The sequence below is a fragment of the Notothenia rossii genome (genome assembly GCF_949606895.1).
Source record: "Notothenia rossii genome assembly, chromosome: 7".
NCBI classification, from domain to species: domain Eukaryota; kingdom Metazoa; phylum Chordata; class Actinopteri; order Perciformes; family Nototheniidae; genus Notothenia; species Notothenia rossii.
Genome location: NC_136905.1, coordinates 39,791,418 through 39,811,960, shown reverse-complemented (window position 1 = coordinate 39,811,960; position 20,543 = coordinate 39,791,418). Strand labels below are relative to the sequence as shown.

The 20,543-nt window shown below is 42.5% G+C and overlaps 1 protein-coding gene and 1 long non-coding RNA gene across 2 annotated transcripts in view; one reads left to right on the top strand and one right to left on the bottom strand.

Annotated features, from left to right (window-relative positions):
* LOC307047028 overlaps positions 1-20,543 on the bottom strand; it is a 415,414-nt gene that overhangs the window by 389,959 nt on the left and 4,912 nt on the right. The gene's annotated exons all lie outside the window — the stretch shown is intronic.
* On the top strand, positions 15,831-18,670 carry LOC307047512 (uncharacterized protein). The gene is made up of 2 exons (XM_079694522.1): positions 15,831-16,429; positions 16,937-18,670. Exons 1-2 carry the CDS (start codon positions 15,865-15,867, stop codon positions 18,163-18,165), a joined length of 1,794 nt encoding a protein of 597 aa, XP_079550648.1. The 5' UTR covers positions 15,831-15,864; the 3' UTR covers positions 18,166-18,670.

Genomic DNA, 20,543 nt, shown 5'->3' with positions numbered 1-20,543 from the left:
CTTCTATAGGTAAACGATGTTGACAGTTGCATCGTGACACAGTTGTGTGGTGTGTATCTTTATTTTTACATGTGTTTGTTTGTATAGCCTCCAATCACAGTGGGTAACATTGCCAGGAAGCAGAACAATTATACTTTCATACATTTCCAAATGACACCCAGAACATCTTAGTGAAGACGATACAAAAAACACCCACAAATATTTTTTAAAGATCAGATATTGTTTCTTGCATTCATTTCAAATGTTTACAAGGATTGTGCAGGAGTATGACAAAAGTACTGTTGTCAGTTTAGAACCCAATGTATTGGAAAAAAAAACAGGAAGAGGATCGACATCCTTTTGTAAATATGACTGTCATGCATATATTGTGTATTTGAAAATAATTATTCAACTGTCTTCTCACTGCAGCAACTACACAAATGTGTATGCACCTATCATTATTGATAGCCAGTCTGAGCCAGAAGACAAAATGGAGCAACGGTATTCATTGTTACTATTACCACTTAATTTGTCTATTCTATGCTGTAAATCTTATTACTAGCTTCATCATTTAATATTACAATACATCACTTTGTCTTTCCCAGCACAGAATACCAGACTGTGGAGGATATTGTTGCAGAACTCTCTGCAAAAATGACAAATACATCTTGCAGCAGGTTCAATATTAATAGAGCCAATGTGTGGGAATCCGCGGCTTCAAAGGTGCCTCATACGACCCCTCTCATGAGATGTCAGTTAAGTTCACTGATGATGAGGGACAAACTAAGGATGGAGTGGAGACTGGTGGTCCCAAGCGTGAGTTCCTGACCCCGTCCACCCAGTAAAAAAATCCCCACTACACCACTGCTCCTACTGTACATATTTCACATAAACAATGAAAAAATGTGTCCTTCATGCTGATAACTAGTGTATGCATCTGCCAATAAGTATTCTAAACAGAGTAGTGTGTTGAATCCTTATTTCTTGAATTTGAAACAGATACAATACAAAAAAGTGAACTTACTGTTGTGTTCAACTTCTGCCAAAAACTGTACATTTTTGCCACAGGAGCCACAGAACACTTGAACTGTCCCCAGATGTTGGCAACAGAAAGGACAAAACATGGCAGCCTGAAAAGACATACATTGATGTAGTAAATCCATTTAATTAAGTCAATCAAAAACACAGTCTAAACAGTGGTTAGCTAAATAAATAGAAAGATACATCATGTTTACCGTTGAATCTGTTTTGTCTCTCTCTCCTTGAATGTCTATATTTGTTCTTGAGCATGTCTAATGCACACTACTCTCCTGTCATTACTTTGTCCCTCTTCACATGTTGTCACTTCTCTTTCTCTCTCTCTCACAATTCAATAGCTTTATTAGCATGACCAAAGTTACAGTCAATTGCTAAAGCTCTGTATAGTTGCAACATCTATACACAAATACATACATATAAACAAACTGCTAAGAATTCAAATATCCTTTTTCCGCGTTACTCACTATGGCCCGTGTTATTTTCCTGCACTTGATTTGTAATCTCTTTTAACAATGTTCTTCCTTCACTTTATCTTCTCTTCACGTGAAGCTCTCCTCAGCTGGTGTAGTAGTTAGGCACGCTAACGCTAGCTATATAAATATGACGCACTATGTATCAAAACAAAACAAAACTTACCTTCTTATATCTTTCTCCACTTAAATGAACTTTCTTTCCTCCCGATGTCCATCACTCTTGTTCGTTCTCTCTATGTCTGGTCATACATCAATCTGTTCCACGTAGCGCGCCCCCTTGAGGCCTGGAGCACTTCCGGAATGTTTTTTTAAAAAATGTGTTTTGGGATTTGTATGTGCTTTGGACTTTGCATATTGTGCAGCGTTTTTCTGTTGCGTTTGTTTTCGGGGTTTGTGTGTTGTATTTAGTTTGCATCATTTCTGTAAATGCAGCGTTTTTCTATTGTATTTGTTTTCAGGGTTTGTTTGTTTTTCATTTCATTATTTGAAGGTGTTTCCTGCTAATGTATGTAGAATGACATTTGCACCTGCCGGCCACCGTAACTAACGTCTGAAAGAGACGTCTGTAAATCAGCGGATACTTTTTTTGAAAACTAAATAAACTACCCAGTATGAACTATTGTATGGCCCTTATTAGAATCATTAGGTCCTTAAAGTTGTAAAATGCACTAAAAGCCGAATCTAGATTTATTTCTCTCTCCATTCATTCTAGTGAGCCGAGAGTGGGAGGTCGGGGCGGGGCTTAAGGGGCAACTCAACTGTGCATGCTCTGTAAGCGCACATACGGGTTATTCTGCTCTGACAGCCAGGCATGATGGGTAATCTGCCATTCATGTTCTTATTATACGTCCATGGTAATCTGTGACGTTTCACTCTCTCAAAAATTGGGCCATTTTGCCTTCATGCGCCAATGAGCAGCTCTCATAGGAAAGAATGAGACCCCGCCTCGGACGCTGTATCCCATAATCCCCTCTGTTTCAGACCTGTTTCAAAGGACCTGTTACTTTAGATGAAAATAAGGAGCCACAAACAACACAAAAAACAAACAGACACATTATCACCAAATAATAAACGTTTTGTTTGACATGGTGCTAAACTTAAAATCAAAATCAGTAACATTGTTTAACTTTCACACAAAAAAAACCCTCACAACTGAGATCAGGAAAAACATCTCTGGAAAATAGTCATTGTCATTTGGAAACTTCAGTCCATTCCAGTGAGCAGCGATCAGTGCCTCTGCAGGAGGCTGCTCAGACGTGAGGCCAGGCCTGCAGTGTTGTCCAGGCCGGGGCCATACACCTCCACCACCTGGCCCAGCGTGAGGATCCTCTCCTCACAGAGTCTCTGATGCAGAGAAGGCCCAGCACCTTGAAGAGACCTCCATAGAAATCCGAGAGATTGTTCAATTGTACTCCTTTCAGGTCCATCTGGAACAGCGACTCAGCCAGACCCAGCCCACCACAGCGCTCCAATAAGGCCCGAGCTACAGGTCTCCGGACCAGGTCAGCACGTCCAGTCAGGAAACTCTGGAGGAACCGGAGCCTGAAGGCAGCCCCTCTGCCTGCCAGGTGAACCAGGCCATGTCCCCCCTCCTCCTTTGGAAGGAATAGGACGCTCTGAGGGACCCAGTGCATGCAGTCCCAGAAGAAAAGCACCACAAACAAAGATGCTCTCTTAGCATCCCCTCGAGAAACCTCAATCTTTAAAGAGCCCTGCTTTATGACACTCATAATGATATTTTAATTGCATAAACAAAACCCTGGCTGAAGAAAAATAAAAAAGAGAATAAAAAAATAAAATAAAATAAAATGTACTTATTCATTATTCTTTGCAGTTTCCTCTCTAATCCTCTGAAGTATCTTCTTTAACCGAGCCTTCTCTGGGCCGCTGAAGAAAGGTTCCCCTAAGGCTTCTTTGCGCCGCATGAGAACCCTGGCAGTATTGTGAAAAATCTGCAAATCAGCAAAAAGATTCTCTAACTTCACCCGCTTCCACCCCTTAGTTTCCGCCAGAAAGGATCTGATCCTCTGGAAAGAGTACTCCTCTCCCTTTGCTACCTCAACGATGTCAAAGAATGACTCACTGTCACTGTCCTCTGAGTCCTCTGAGACTCCCTCTGGCTGAGAGGAGGAAACCAGTGACTCCTTCTTTGACACCTTCCCTTTTTGTGCCACACTGCCTTTGCTCACTTGTTCGTTTTTCCTTTTAACAGGTAACCTTAATAAATCCTCATCCATTACCACATCCTCTAGAACAGACTCAGCCACTCTGGCTGCAGTGTGCTCACTATCTGCTTCCTGCGTGACCTGAGTGTCCGTATGTGTGATATTGTGTGTACCAGCTGCCTGTGTGCTTTCTACGAGTGAAACCGTTGGCTCTGCCACGGAGCGACTGACCGGCGTTTCCGGCGCGGGCCCGGCCGTGGACAAAGCAACCGGCAGCGTCTCCGCAGCGGGCGCGGACCCCATCACCGGAGGCCCGGCCGTGGACAAAGGGACCGGCAGCGGCTCCGCTGCGAGCGCGGACACAGTGGGCGCGTCACCCACCCTCTCCGGGCACGCGCGGATCAGGTGTCCTACCACTCCACAGCCATAACATCTGAAGATGTCAGACGTAACATGGACAGTATACACAAAATCATCAATTTTGAACGTGAGAACCAGATTCAGATCCTCTTCATCATTGTTCAGGACCATAAGCACCTGTCTCCTAAAAGACACAACGTGCTTGAGGTGCGGGGATTTACAGCCCAGGGGGATCAACTTAATGGGAGACGCAAGCTGCATGTTTCGAGCCAGCTCTCTCTCCAATAACTCGTTTCTCAGAAACGGGGGCACATTAGAGATGATGACTTTTTTAGCTGGAGTGACAAGGGGTAACAGCATCCCTTTAATCACTAGCCCGCTCTCCACCAGCTGGTTAGCTTTCTCACTGCAGTCTAAAAATATGACCACTGCACTGTTCATGCGGGAGGCAGATTTGACTCTGCCATATCCCACCACAGCCAGACCACACTCCTCCACCGACACACTGACAGGTGGAGAGAGCTTGATGGCGTGTTGGCGAGTCAGCTTCTCTAAACCAGCGCAGCTGCCACGGAACACCATGCCGGGCGGTGTGACTGCAGCTGCAATCGCTAGACAAACAATTACGGCCAGTCAACACTACAGCTTAAAAAAAAAATTGGAGCTGGGCGTGTCTGAAGCTTGGGGATTTTATTCGAGCACCGCGACCAACAACCAATCACATGAATGTCCCGCCCCGGACATACAAAGCAAAAAAAACCGGTTCTTCTCCACTATTGCTAAAATGGCCGGTGTTGTAGCAAGGGTAAGAAGGGCAAGAAGGGTAACATGTGTGTATGCAAGGTTGCATAAAATGTATACATTGTCTCGCAGGAAGCCATTTAGTGTGCGTCACTGCTGGGTACATCCTATACTCCGAAAACGTTTGCAACGGGGGGAATACCACGTTCTGGTCCAAGAGCTCCGTCTGGATGAAAACCTCTTTCAGAAGTACTTCAGGATGAGCAAAGACGTGTTCAACGAGTTGCTCGGAAAAGTGGGTCCACTGATTACAAAGGCTGACACCCATCTGCGTTTGTCAATCGGACCCGCCGAGCGACTCGCCATATGCCTACGGTACGTTTTGTGTGTTTCTACTTATTTCATCTGACTCTGTATAGAAGGAGAGATAATGCATGAATGAAGTCTGTGATTTAGTTCAGATGGATAACATTAATTAAGATAGCTAGGTAAACACAGTATGTGGGGGGAGGGGGGGGGGGTTGTGTGTGTGGTCTGTGTGTGTGTGGGGGGGGATCTGTGTGTGTGTCTGTGATCTGTGTGTGTGTGTGTGTGTGTCTGTGGTCTGTGTGTGTGTTTATGTGATCAATATGTGATCTGTGTGTGGGGGGGGATCTGTGTGTGTGTGTGTCTGTGATCAATGTGTGTCTGTGATCTCTGTGTGTGTGTGTGTGTGTGTGTGTGTGTGTGTGTGTCTGTGATCTGTGTGTGTGTCTGTGGTCTGTGTGTGTGTGTCTGTGATCAATGTGTAATCTGTGTGTGGGGGGGGATCTGTGTGTGTGTGTGTGTCTGTGATCAATGTGTGTCTGTGATCTGTGTGTTTGTGGTCTGTGTGTGATGGGTCTGAATAAATATATTTTTTCTCAGGTACCTGGCAACCGGTGACTCGTACAGGACCATAGCATTCAGCTATCGGGTCGGGCATGCAACAGTGGCTGTCATCGTGAAGGAGGTTGTGGGTGCCATCTGGACCGCCCTGGTTGAGGAGTACATGCCGGTACCACAGATGGAGAACTGGAGAGGCATCGCTGCTGGGTTCCAGGAGTGTTGGGACTCTCCCAATTGTGTTGGTGCCATTGATGGGAAGCACGTAGTGATCCAGGCTTTGGCAAATTCTGGGTCCCTCTACTTCAACTACAAGTGCACCTACTCCTTGGTACTACTGGCTGTCGTGGATGCCCAGTACCTCTTCAGGGTAGTGGATGTCGGAGGTTTTGGAAGGAGCAGCGACAGTGGGAGCCTGAGGAATTCCGCTTTTGGAGAGAGCCTCAGAGATGGCAGTCTGCAGTTACCACCTGACACCGTCATCCCAGGAGCAGAGCGGCGGGGCCTTCTCCCCCATGTCTTCGTTGGAGATGAGGCTTTTCCGCTGCTGGACAACCTGCTGCGTCCATTCCCTGGACGTCACCTCACCCGTGAAAGGAGGTTGTTCAACTACCGCCTCAGCCGTGTCAGGTTGGTGGCTGAATATGCGTTTGGCATCCTCTCATCCCAGTGGAGAATGCTCAGGCGTATCATCACCACCAGCCCCGAGGTAACAGAGTTGTGTGTGAAGGCCGCCTGTGTGTTGCACAACTTCCTCCGCAGGAGGACGATAGGAAGACCATCACGCACACCTATCGCAAAGTCCACGGGTGAAGCTACTCCAACCCTGTGTGATGCACCGAGGATGGGCTCCAACAATATCACACGCAGATCTATCCAACAGCGGAAGACCTTCAGCTCCTATTTGAATGAGGAGGGTGCAGTGCGATGGCAGCATAGAGTGGTGTAGGGTCACCATTGTCTCCAAACCAAAAGCTCTTTTAAGAGCTACCCATATTTTCTTTAAAAAGCAAATATTCCAAATGAGCCATTTTAAAATCAACCATTCCTAATAAACATGTTTCCTGAATTGATATTATGATATGACTAACAACCTTTTTCCTTCAGTCCGGTTTTTAGTGATAAAAATTACATCAGGTTTTCATCTGAAAAATTACAGAAGACAGCACATTATATATCGACATACATGAAGCTTCTGGTATGTTGCAACTGACAAACCACATGAACAAGTCAAGACACAGTATAGACATAACATACTTTAAATAACTTTTATTTATGTAATGTTGTGAGTGAAGTGTGTGATGAATGTAAAAACATGTCATGTGGATCAGTATCAGTATCAGTATGTAACTAGAGAATGCAATTCCTGAAGAAATTGCTAGTGGGAATGCTTTATGCTGAAAATCTGACGCTAAACTGCTGTGCTGAAATGTAATGTGTAAGAAGGAAAGAGAATAATTTAGATTGAAATGATACATGAACACTGGGGGCTTGAATGTGTGATGAGAGAAGAAAAGAAAGTGAAAAGGCTTGGAATAGCAGCAGAATATTTGAACCGCAAACTTCACAACTAACTTGATGGCGAATAATCTTTCGCCATGCCAACGGCATTTGATGACATCCAATAATAAGCTTAGATGCGTTGATGGCTGCAACGTTACCAAACCTGTGAAGTTTTGGGCCATTTGGTGCATTTTCACTGAAGTTATGAGATAACCGTGTTTCATGGCGGGCATTGTGTTCAGTGGCGGAGCCAGGAAAATGTTCAGTGGGGTGGCCAGGATGGGACCAGTGATCATGTTGGGGTGGCATTGAAATCACTATTATATGAACATAAAAATACATCTCACTATAAAATAAGGGGCTATTTAAGGCACCTACAACACACCTCTACATTATTTGGGATCAAGTGGTGGAATAGATCAAATAATATCCAGTATATCTAACTATTTTGTTCTTCTTCTCGCAGGCAAAGTAACAACAGAGCTTACATTATCCAAATGTAGTGCAATATACAGACTGTTTAGCTTATGTTGATCAGCAGCACTATGAGCTCATTCTCTCAGTGAAAGAGACACATCATTTAAACAAGAGTTTTTTAAATTAAATTATTTGTTAAGACATACATCTTACTTTTTCATGAACATTAAGTGCAAGAGGGTCGCAACTTTAACAATTAAGGCATTTAATTTACATTTTACCTACAAGACATTTATAGAAACAGTGGAATACCCTGGATGTGATTCACTTGTTTCACTTAAATTACCATAACAGTCCTGAACACAGCCAAATAAGACAAACAGACAGAGGTCTGCATTGCAGGTACACACACTGCCACACACTTAAGTGTTATAACTGATAATTGAGAGGGGGGGAATGTTTAAGTATAAACATACTAATCATTGTGCCTTCAAATCTAGCATTATATTGTACACAAGTATCCCTAAAAACAAGTAGTCTAAGTAGTCCAACAAATGAACCCTTCTGAACACTGGCTCTTGGCAGCAATTTTACTGAACAGCGTACACTGTTGGCTAATTTGAACATCACATTCCCGTATAACATTGTAAATGAGCTTGTAAGATATTTGTGTTGAATCAACATTGACACAGTAACACATATTGTAACAACTGTTTTCTGTTTCTGTCAACATGCCTTTTTCTGTCATACTCAGTCCAGGCACATAGGAACTGATCATAATACAGAGTATTATATGACAGTCATGTCCTGCAAGATGCTGTAACCTTGGCTAATTTGGTTTTTAATAAGACAGACATTTCAAATGGCAAGGGAGTTTCTAAAGAGATTAACAACGGTTCTGTCTCGTTAGCAACGACAGTGTGAAAGTAAGCCAGCATGAAGAATACCATCAACATAAGACTAAAGCAGCTTTGAAAAAAAAATCTTGAATCTTCAAAGTTTGTATTTATAAATGTGGGATTTTGATTGTTTTTCCTTGCTAAAATAAACTAGCACCTTTTTCAGAAAAAATGATGTGCCATAATCTTCCATTACCACACATCCTTGATGAGTGTGTGACCTTAAATAATTATTTATGTGAGTACAATCACTCCCATTTAACTGAGGGAAGAAATAATTAACTCAATGCACTTGTATATGAACATTAAGTGCAAGAGGGTCTAACATTAACAATTAAGGCATTTAATTTACATCTGACATATAAGACATTTATAGAAACAGTGGAATACCCTGGATGTGATCCACTTGTTGTTTCACTTAAATTAATATATCGATGGAGACAGACCGGAGACTTTGGAGAGCTGAATCAGTGGTCATTTTGTGACACCTGAACAGCCACTGCTCCTTCTCCTCACATTCAGCTTACAACAGCTGTATTCTGCGATTGTTGTGGTTTGCAGCAAAGCGATTCACAAATTCCTCTAAGTCCAGGGACTTTGCTCATCTGGACTCCACACTTAAAACCCCCAGATTGCTAAGTCTATCATCATCCATGGTAGATCTCAAGTATGTCTTTACCAACTTGAGTGTAGAAAAGCTGCGTCCACAGGAAGCAGTACTCACAGGTATGGCAATGGCAATTTTGCACAAGCGGAAGAGCTCATGGAATACCTCTTTAAAGGGTTCAATGATTTTTGTGAGCTCTACTATGCTAGAGGGCTTCTGCATGCCAGATGTTACTTTCCTCGATAGGATTCTTTTCATTTGGTGTACCTCATGTCCGAGGTCATCTATGTTGCATTCATAAATAGAAGCAAATGCAAATAGAGCCTGCTCTTCGCAAAATGTAACGCTTGAAGGATCCAAGGCTTGGATCCCCATCATTATTTCACAATTTGGATTTGAGAATCGTCTATTTAGCTCACCGAGCATATTATCAAGCACAGGGTAGAAAATTCTGGCACGAAAAGTGTCCTTGGTCTGCTCAGAATGCGCACCCACTGAGGACATGACAGTATGTCCATCTAGCATTCTGCTTTGTTTTGTCTTTCTTTTTGGAATAGGGTCTGTCTCAACATTGCATTTTGCACTTGTATTTAAGACTTCTTTCCAGATTCCTTCAAAGTAGGTTTCATCCCTGTTGTCTTGAAAACGTTTCACGAGGGCTTCAACTAGATCCACAGCTGAACACAAATCAAGAGTGGGAGACTGTAGAAGGTCAGAGAGATATCTTGCATCTCCAAAAACCTTAGTGCATGTCACTAAAAGGCCAATAAACTGCAGGTCAATTTGAGCGAGCAGGCCACGTGCATCAACACTTCTATCTCCGCTGTGTTCTGCAGCTATTTCCTCAAGCACACAAATAATAGCTGGTAGTCTATCTAAGACGGTACGGCAAGTTATATGCCGGCAAGCCCACCTTGTTTCACTCAACCGTTGGAGCTCTTTCGGAGCTCCGGCATACATTTCTTTCTCAATGTTAAGCCACCTCGTGTGAACATAAGAGCCAGACACAAAGACATAAAGTCTTTGCAAAAACGCAAAAAAGCATTCAGCTTGCGGGACTGCTTTAACTGTGTCAACTAGAACCAGATTAAGGCTATGTGCATTACAATGGACATAAAACGCCTGCTTTGCAACCTCCTTAATTCGAGCTTGAACGCCGGAGTGCTTGCCACTCATGACAGAAGCACCGTTGTATGCTTGCCCAACCGGCTTACTTTTGTACTCCAGGCCATATCTCTCAAGGACCTCGATTATTTTTTCTGTCAGTCCTGCAGCATCAAGGCGGTCTGCAGGCTCAAAGTGCAAGAAGCTCTCTTTTACAGCTCCTTTATAATAATATCTCAGCACTAAAGAGATCTGTTCCTTTTTTTTTGTATCTTTAGTTTCATCTGCCATTAGGGAAAATACCTCACTTTCCTTGACCTCGTTAATGATGGAGGAGCGTACCATTTCAGCTAATGTATCCAAAATCTCATTCTGAATTTGGTGGCTAGTGTATTTTGCATTGCGAGGCCCTGTAAGTTTATTTTTGATAACTGTGTCATGGATAGCAATCACATCTAATATAGCCAAGAAGTTTCCCCTGTTGTCTGCATCTCTTGTCTCCCTATGACCCCTTTGTGAAATGTTTTGGGTTGCTGTTAACAGTAAAACTTCCGCTACACTTTTTATATAGGTATGATTTTCTTGTATCTGCTTACTATGTTCTTTAGTCAGGGTACTCATTAAAGATGCATTCACTTTGTCTCCTCTCTCATATTCCTTCCAAGCCACCATTGCATTTGTGTGAGCCTCTCCCTTTACATGTTTAGTGAAAACCTCCATCTCTGAATTTTGCCTTTTTCCAGTTCTTAAATCCCAAGGCTGAAGTAAAAACTGAATCTGTGTTTGGGAGGCCAAAATGCCTGCATGCAAAACAGTGTGCAGAGTCCTGGATCTGAGAATACTCTAGCCATGAGTGAACATTGTACCACGAGGCTTGAAAGTTTCTTCGTCTGTCGCCCTGGAGTGTCCTGGGAAAGAGTTTTGGGTGTGGCTGTACTAGTTGATCGGCTCTTGATTTGGAAATGTCTGTTTTAAAAAAAAAAGCAACTTCAATTATTCAATTACAGCAGAGATTAATAACAATCAAGGTCGGGCCAATCAGTTTAACCATTTTCTCATTCTACATCTAATATATGATCCAGGCACTTACATCTACTGTCACCTTACTTTACTCCGATAGAGGTGTTTATATGAGTGGTGTTTATCAGACTTATCCATTCATTATCAGGCTTCATTAAAACATTGCCATTGTATCAGATTGGACAAAACTAAAGTACAATTCAAATATTCAGTATTTGTGAAAGAGTCTGTATAACTGGAGGTCCACTTGGGCCACTGGTGATTAAATCATTTTCCAACAGGTTATATAATGACAATTCTACAGTATTTGAGTTGGGGTCTTTGCAAAAACAACTACAAAATAATCTGTGTCAGACTTTAAGGTGGTGAAACTATTTACTTAAAGCTTTGAAAATGCATTTTCAACATGATGTGAATATAGATAGAACACACTAGTGGACAATATCAATGAAGGTAAGACAGTAGCCAGGTGTATGAGGGAGTCTGTATTCCTGGAGGTCCACTTGGGCCAGGTCTCACTGGCGACTCCTCTCCCTTGCTCTCTCTGTCTGTCTGTCCTTTCTCCATCTGACCCTGTCTTTCATTCTCCTGTGCCTCAGCTGGTTTATTCTTATTGAAGAAGGATGCTATGTCAGCTCTCTTTCTCTTCATTATGATTATCTGACTCAATACGCAAAATGCAGAATATATCAATCTTACCACCATCATTATAACAAGTCCTAGCACGAGCAAAGGTGACTCAATAAATGCGTTTATGCAGTTGCATGCTCAATTTATCAAGCCATGTCTAAAAAAGTAAATAATATTTTGATAATTTAGCTATTATAATCGAGTTATAGCAATAGGTTAAATTCACAGCAAATAACTGTATCCTTTAACAGAGATTCAAAAAATATTCAAAAGCTAATTTAGTTTAGTTGATAAGACACGTTTGTGTACCATCTCATGCTACATGCTACAGGCTACATGAGTAAGCTACTTACTGAATGTACTAATGGTAAACAACTGTATCCTTTAGCAGAGCTTATCATTTGTTTACTACTTTATATAACTTTAAAAACAAGCCTCTACTAGGATGCTAGTCACTTTCCTTGATAAAAAAAATATTCAAAAGCTAATTTGACTTAAATTGATATGACACGTTTTTGTGCCATCTCATGCTACATGCTACAGTAAGCTACTTACTGAACTTTACTAATGGCAAATAAATAACGTCACCTAAGAATTTGTACAATGCATAAAAACTCTAGCTCATACTTTGCTTAATATATACAGTTAAGGGTGGGATAATCAATGTTACAAAACCAGTCACAAAGCAATCTGGCCTCTGATATTAATATTATAGCTTACCTGTGGTTAACTTGCCAGCCGAAGATGGCATGTGCGCCTTGAGAACGGCACCTGTTGTCCTGGAGCAGTAAGGTGCGCACACTGCGCAGTGTGCAGGTCGGATGTGATGCAGCGAAAGTGTTCCGGCAGTGCTCTGGTATATTACAGGAATGGTTCCGAACCGCACGGGGAAAACTAGTGAAGGCATTGACGGGCCGGCCCGGCTACGGGGAAAACTAGTGACAGAGGCTACGGACAGCTGTGATGTGGGTGTGGTTGAGGGTGTTTGGGGTGGCCAGGATTCCCCCCACCTCCGCCACTGATTGTGTTGCCATGGCAACGGCATGTCCCATAGATGTCTGCACGGCTGGACTGTTATTACACATGTGAAGTTTGAGCACTTTTTGAACATTTTCATAGGAGTTATAGCGACATCATGTTTTATGGCGAGGGATGCGTTTCCATTGAAACGGCATATGGTGAGATCTCAGATTTGGGGTAGAGTTGTTGAGGCAAGGACCGGTGATATACAAGTGAAGATTGGGGGACGATTGGACCGTGTTCATTGGACTTATAGCGACATCATGTTTTATGGCGAGGGATGCGTTTCCACGGAAACGGCATATGGTTAGATCTCAGATTTGGCGTAGAGCTTTTGAGGCATGGACCAGTGATATACAAGTGAAGATTGGGTGACAATTGGACCGTGTCCATTGGACTTATAGCGACATCATATTTTATGGCGAGGGATGCGTTTCCATGGAAACTGCATATGGTGAGATCTCAGTTTTAGCGTAGAGCTGTTGAGGCATGGACCGGTGATATACAAGTGAAGATTGGGGGACGATTGGACCGTGTTGATTGGACTTATAGCGACATCATGTTTTATGGCGAGGAATGCGTTTCCATGGAAACGGCATATGGTGAGATCTCAGAATTGGCGTAGAGCTGTTGAGGCATGGACCGGTGATATACAAGTGAAGATTGGGGGACGATTGGACCGCGTCGATGGGATTTACAGCCACATCGTGTTTCATGGCGAGTGGTCCGTCGCCATGGCAACGGCATTTGATGACACCCCATACTACGCTTAGATGCGTTGATGGCTGCATCGTTACCAAACCTTTGAAGTTCTAGGCTGTTTGGAGTATTTTCACTGAAGTTATGAGAAAACCGTGTTTCAAGGCGAGCATTGTGTTGCCATGGCAACGTGTGACGGCTGTTGCCTCTCCGGTCCTGCTAATACTGTTTTTCTATCCTGTGATGTGAATAAGCTGTGTGATTGCTTCAAGGTGATTGGCTACCAACTCCTGGTTCCGCCCTGAAGACACTGATTGGAGCACACCGGGCCCGACGCGCTCCAATCCCCGGCCCAATCTCAGCGCACACCTGCCAGAGATGACGCTACAAAGCCGGGGAACAGCTATCACTCGAGAGGCTCTGTTGCTATCAGACGCCTCACTTATCTTGTTCCTGTGTGGACATCTAAAACCAGTAGCTTATATTTGACTCTTCTGTAGCGTGTGTAGTTATGTGCTTAGAGTAGCGTGTGTAGTTATGTGTTTAGAATAGCGTGTGTAGTTATGTGCTTAGAGTAGCGTGTGTTGTGTTTGGAGTAGTGTTGCTATTTTCCCCTGTATTAGCTGCATTTCCCCGCAGCCTCCTTCTATTAGCGGTGATTATTAGTGATCACAGCTGCGTGATTAGGCTCACCTTTGGAGTCCCTTTTCTGTTATCCAGCAGTATACCTGTGCCTTTGTGGCTTCTTTTGTTTGGCTTAGGCTATTTTTGTTCTCCTTTTACTTTACACCTTTTGTTGTAAACCATTAAACCCTATTATAATTATTACCAAAACCATCTGGTGTGTGTTACCTTCCTCATCCCTAGTGAGTTTGTAACACAACGGCATTTGAAGAAATCTCAAAACTGTCCCGTAGATGTCTTCACGGCTGGACTGTTTGCACACTGCTATCTGAAGTCTGCTGCTCTGAGCATGTCAGTTGGAGTGATGATATCATCTTGTTCCATTACACAGGTGTTTATAGTTGAGCTAACGAGCTCTGTAGAGATCAAAGGCTTCATTGTTCTGAATGAGAGATAAACCTCTTACATGTGAACGTTTTGTGGAAGAACCGTAACAAATATCTTTGAAATTTCAAAACGTGAAGCATGTCAAGGAAGTTGAGTATCTGAAGTGTAGTTTCGGGTTAATAATGTGGCCTTTTTGGCAGTTTAACTAAAGGTTTGCGGCTGCTGCCGTGAGGAAATATCTGCCTGAAATTACAATGGGGCTAATGGAGGAATGTTGAACGTTTTTGTCACTTCATGCCCTCAAAAATCATTTTGTTTAATAATTTTTTGCTTAATTATTTATCATTTTTCAAGCTACGAGATGTTTTCCTACGTTTGTCATGATAAATGATGTCTCAGGAATGTAGGGTTTGGGAATTATGGCAATTTAAAAAAAATATATGAATGCGAATTTCAAGCTGTCCTCCACTCTAGCTGTGACATGACACACTCTAGTTAATGTTAAAATGTGAAGAAAACCTCTAAAACAAGGTCTGAACAATGTTTAATATCTCTAAAAGTAAGAATCAGATTTAAAAGTTGTTTTACACGAATAATGTCAGAAAGATGTGTAACATTTTAAAGTTGGAATGAGGTGTCTGAGTGAAAGTATGAATGAACAGTTAGCAGTTGAATTGCATGAAGATTTGTTGAAGTCTGAAGATGTTCTCCATTGACTTCAATGTTAAACATTTGATGTATTATGGAATGTATCGCTGGAATGATGAAAGTTATGAATGAGAAAAGTAATAGCCATCGATTCCCGACCGAGCTGAACGTTTTGATGTTTGAACGGAGTTTCTGCAATGTTCAATGCGGGAGGAGAAGCGCGGCAAAATACCGGCGGAATAATAATAAACTTTTTGTTTATTATTCCGCCGACTTATTTTGCCGCTCTTCTTTTTCGCGCTCAGAACAATGAAGCCTTTGATCTCTGGACGCCTCGTTAGCTCAAATATAAACACCTGTGTAATGGAACACGATGATGTCATCGCTCCAACTGACATGCTCAGAGCAGGAGACTTCGGATAGCAGTTTGCTGACAGTCCAGCCGTGAAGACATTAGAGCCATATGAAATCCGCGTTCACGGAATCGCGGACGGAATCGCGGAATTGACCAATAAAAATGGAATCAACTGTAAAACGTGGAATATTGCAGAATTTGCCATAATTTGGACTGAAATTCCGTTTTCGGGAGAACGATGGAACGTTTGGTGTAAAGCAAAAATGACCGGGACGCTAACACGTGTGACAACGCACACGTCACTTCCACACTGCTTCACAACAACACAGCAATGTCCAAGCGTGTAGCTGCTTCGGTATCAACATCATCATCTAAAAAGCTACGAAATTCCACACTAAACCCTCAATTCAGAGCACAGCAGTATCCGAATGATTTTTATGCCTCCGGCGATAAGTTATTTTGTAAATATTGTCAACATACCGTGGATTGGACCCGCAAAAATACGTGCGACGATCATTTAGTCTCGAAAAGCCATGTCAGAAACAAGGGAAAACACTGTGCTTCCCAAAACACACCTGCACTTCAAACTACAATTACAGCAAGTACCTCGTCAGCAGATTCGAGACGAGAGTTTGTGCAGGACTTTGTAGCTGTTTGCGCCGAGTCAGACATCCCTTTAGCAAAGCTGAAGAAGCTGCGACCATTTCTAGTTAAGCACTGCAAGCAGGGAGGAGCGTTGCCCGAGAACGAAACAGCCCTTCGTCAAATCCATCTGCCCCGTGTGTTTGACCAACATATAACGGCTGTTTTGGAGAAAATCCGTGGGAAGAAGTTGTCGGTGGTTGTTGACGAGACGACCGATACCAGGGACTGCAGTGTTCTAAACATCGTCATTGGTGAGCTAATGAACAGCCTATTAACATGTCGTTTAAATATCCTAATTTTTTTTACATGCTGCAGTGTGCATTGTCAGCATGCAAAGTGTGATGACGATGATCTCTGCCTGGTGATCACAATAGATACAGCTAGAGGGCGAGGCTAATCAATGACACTATTGTGATTAAATAGCTATGTACAGTAGTCCTACATTTAGGACTATAGATGGAAATTATAGCTCCTTGCTAAATCTGGTGCACCAGTCTATTTTTTTAATGCAAATGATTGTCAGTGCACACTGTCCTTTTATAAACAAAATAAACTAAAGGTGCATACATTATGCATTACTGTATTTCATCACAATAGAATAGATACTATAGCTAGGCTACTGACATTGTGATAATGTCAGTAGCTAGCTGTATCTATTGTTTACACTTGAAATGTGTATTTTTATTTTGTGCATTTTTATTTTGTCACAATATTATTTGGCTTAAATATAATAATCTTTGTGTTATCTTTCATTGCAGGTGTTGAAAACCAGTACTATCTGGTGGATGTAATTTTCATGGATCGATGCAACCACTCAACAGTTGCCCAAGCCATCATACGCTCCTTCCACAGCAATAATCTGGAACTGAATGATGTCTGGGCAGTGGTCACAGATAATGCCTCCTACTGTCTGAAGGCATACAGGGAGATTCTAAAAGGAGTGATGCCCAACAGTGTCCATGTAACGTGCCTCTGCCATATCATAAATCTGGTGGGTGAGACCTGGCAGCACTACAGATACTTCTCTGATGCTGCATCACTTGTGGCAGCGATGAGATCTGTCTTCTGCAGGAAGCCTGCTAGAAAGAGAAGATGGGTGAGCTTCCTCATCAACAAGGAGTTTGTGCACACCAAGGCTCCTCCTGAATCAGTGGGCTCCAGATGGAATAGCTGGTTTGAGGCAGTGCAGTACCACGCAGAGCATGTTCATCTGTACAGAGAATTTTTGTTGGAAGAAAATTCATCAGCCCAAGCAGTCACAAACATCCTCAGCCTGCTAGAAACAGAGGAAAAGATGCAGGCCCTCACTGTGAAGCTAACCTTCATCGCAGAAGGCTGCTCCAAACTGATGACAGCTCTGACTATCCTAGAAGGAACCCATCGTACCACAGCAGTGTCTGCATACAACATCATGGAGGACCTGGGCTCTTACCTAGTGAATGGAACAGCAAAAACATGCGGGTTTGGTGCCAAGACAGATGAGCTGCTGAGAAAGACGGGTGTTCGAGAGAGGAAGCAGGTTCTTGACGATCTCCATGATGCCTTCCACTTGGCCTTCACAAAGTTCTCCAAGCACTGGGACACGCACCCAGCCAGAGAGATCTACAAGCTGATAAGAGTGTTCGATCCAAGGCAGGCACCAGCCATGGAGAAGCGGATGGAAGCCTACACAAGACTGATACCCATGGCAAACCCATCACAAGAGCTCAGTGAGCAATGGATTGCCTACCAGCACTCCAGGGAGCCCTTGGCAGCTGATGTCACTCTTGCTGATTACTGGAGGGGCATGAGTGTGAGATTCCCAAAAGTTGCAGAAATGGCAATGTCCTACATCTACTTCCCAGTCAGCTCAGTTGACTGTGAGAGGAGTTTTAGCAAGTACAAGACTCTCCTTACAGACAAGCGAGAGGCACTCACCGAGCTCAACACAAAGAGGCTGACCATCATGTACTTCAATGGAGATGTCTCTGATAGATGGAAGACTTAAATGGACAGACAGGAGCTAATAAGGAGTAGTAGTACTAGTCATACTACTACAGGGAAACAGAAACACGTTTTATTGTTTTAGTTTCAAGTTTTCAACTAAATTCAGGTTACTAAGTAAGTTGTTGCATATTTTCTGATGCATTTTTTCATTTATAATGAAAAGCGTAACAGTTTACAGTTATTGTGTTTACAGTTATTGTATTGAGTGTTTTGTTTACAGTTATTTATCTTTTTTACTTGAAGCACAGAGAGAAAAGTTTGCTTAAAATGTGTTAACTCAGAAGCGAGAAGCCAAGGGAATGTTTTGTTTAGAGTTTTTTCTTTACTTGAAGCTTATAAGCACTTTAAAATTGAACTGTAGCACTTAAACATTAAAAAAGACTGTTATATCTTATTGAATTGTGGACATTTATTCATTCCCACTTATTAGACACTATTTCTGATGGTAAAATTAGCGTAAAAAGCAAAATACAGAATTCTGAAATATTAAAACGGAAAAAACGGAATTTGGCAAATAATAAAACGGATTTCATATGGCTCTAGAAGACATCTACGGGACAGTTTTGAGATTTCTTCAAATGCCGTTGCCATGGCAAAACAATGCTCGCCATGAAACACGGCTTTCTCAAAACTTCAGTGAAACTGCTCCAAACGCCCCAAAACTTCACAGGTTTGGTAAGGATGCAGCCATCAACGCATCTAAGCATATTACGGGGTGTCATCAAATGCCGTTGCCTTGGCGACGGACTACTCGCCATGAAACATGATGTTGCTCTAAGTCCAATCAACACGGTCCAATCGTCCCCCAACCTTCACTTGTATATCACCGGTCCATGCCTCAACAGCTCTGCGACAAATCTCAGATCTCACCATATGCCGTTTCCATGGAAACGCATCCCTCGCCATAAAACATGATGTCGCTATAACTCCTATGAAAATGTTCAAAAAGTGCTCAAACTTCACATGTGTGCTAACAGTCCAGCCGTGAAGAGATATACAGGACAGTTTTGAGATTTCTTCAAATGCCGTTGCCATGGCAACACAATGCTCGCCATGAAACACGGCTTTCTCATAACTTCAGTGAAACTGCTCCAAACGCCCCAAAACTTCACAGGTTTGGTAACGATGCAGCCATCATTGCACCTAAGCGTATTATGGGGTGTCATCAAATGTCGGTGTCATCAAATGTCGTTGCCATGGCGACAGATCATTCGCCATCAAGTTAGTTCAGAAGTTTGCAGTTCAAATATTCCGCTGCTTTTCCAACCTTTTTACTTTCTTTTCTTCTCTCTTCACACATTCAAGCCCCCAGTGTTCATGTATCATTTCAATCTAAATTCTTCACATTTCAGCATAGCAGTTTAGCGTGAGCTTTTCAGCATAAAGCATTCCCACTAGCAATTTCTTCAGGAATTGCATTCTCTAGTTTAGTGGGAATGCTGTTAACAGTATTCCAACTAACTGTTCTTCTATGCACGGAAAGTTTATTATTCCGCCGACTTATTTTGCCGCGCTTTTTCTCCCGCATTGAACATCGCAGAAACTCCGTTCAAACATCAAAACGTTCAGCTCGGTCGGGAATCGATAGCTATTACTTTTCTCATTCATAACTTTCATAATTCCAGAGATACATCCCATAATTCATCACATTTTGAACATTTGAACTTTAACATTGCGCAGCTCGTTAAGGCAGAGTGTGTGATGTCAGAGTTAGAGTGGAGGACAGTTTGAAATGTGCCTTCATATATTTTTTTTAAACTGCCATAATTCCCCAACCCTACATTCCTGAGACACAATTTTTCATGACAAATGTAGGAAAACATCCCGTAGCTTGAAAAATGACAAATAATTAAGCAAAAAATAATTAAACAAAGTGCCTCTTGAGGGCATGAAGTGACAAAAACGTTCAACATGTCTCCATTAAAGCCCATTGTAATTTCAGGCAGATATTTCCTCGCGGCAGCAGCCGCACACCTTTAGTTAAACTGCCAAAAAGGCCACATTATTAACTCGAAAGTACACAAAAATTACACTTCAGATACTCAACTTCCTTGACATGCTTCACGTTTTGAAATTTCACACATATCTGTTACGGTTCTTCCACAAACCCTCATATGTAAGAGGTTCATCTCTCATTCAGAACAATGAAGCCTTTGAAGTCTAGGCACCTTGTGAGCTCAACTATAAACACCTGTGCAATGGAACACGATGATGTCATCACTCCAACTGACATGCTCAGAGCAGCAGAATTCAGATAGCAGTGTGCAAACAGTCCAGCAGTGAAGAAATCTACGGGACAGTTTTGAGATTTCTTCATATGCCGTTGCCATGGCAACACAATGCTTGCCTTGAAACATGGTTTTCTCATAACTTCAGTGA

What these genes read in the sequence shown, in the direction of transcription:
- LOC307047512 (XM_079694522.1), top strand. Translation starts at nt 15,865, where the DNA reads ATGTCCAAGCGTGTAGCTGCTTCGGTATCAACATCATCATCTAAAAAG. An exon ending in TGTTCTAAACATCGTCATTG is followed by an intron (nt 16,430 to 16,936) that starts GTGAGCTAATGA and finishes CTTTCATTGCAG; the next exon opens with GTGTTGAAAACCAGTACTAT.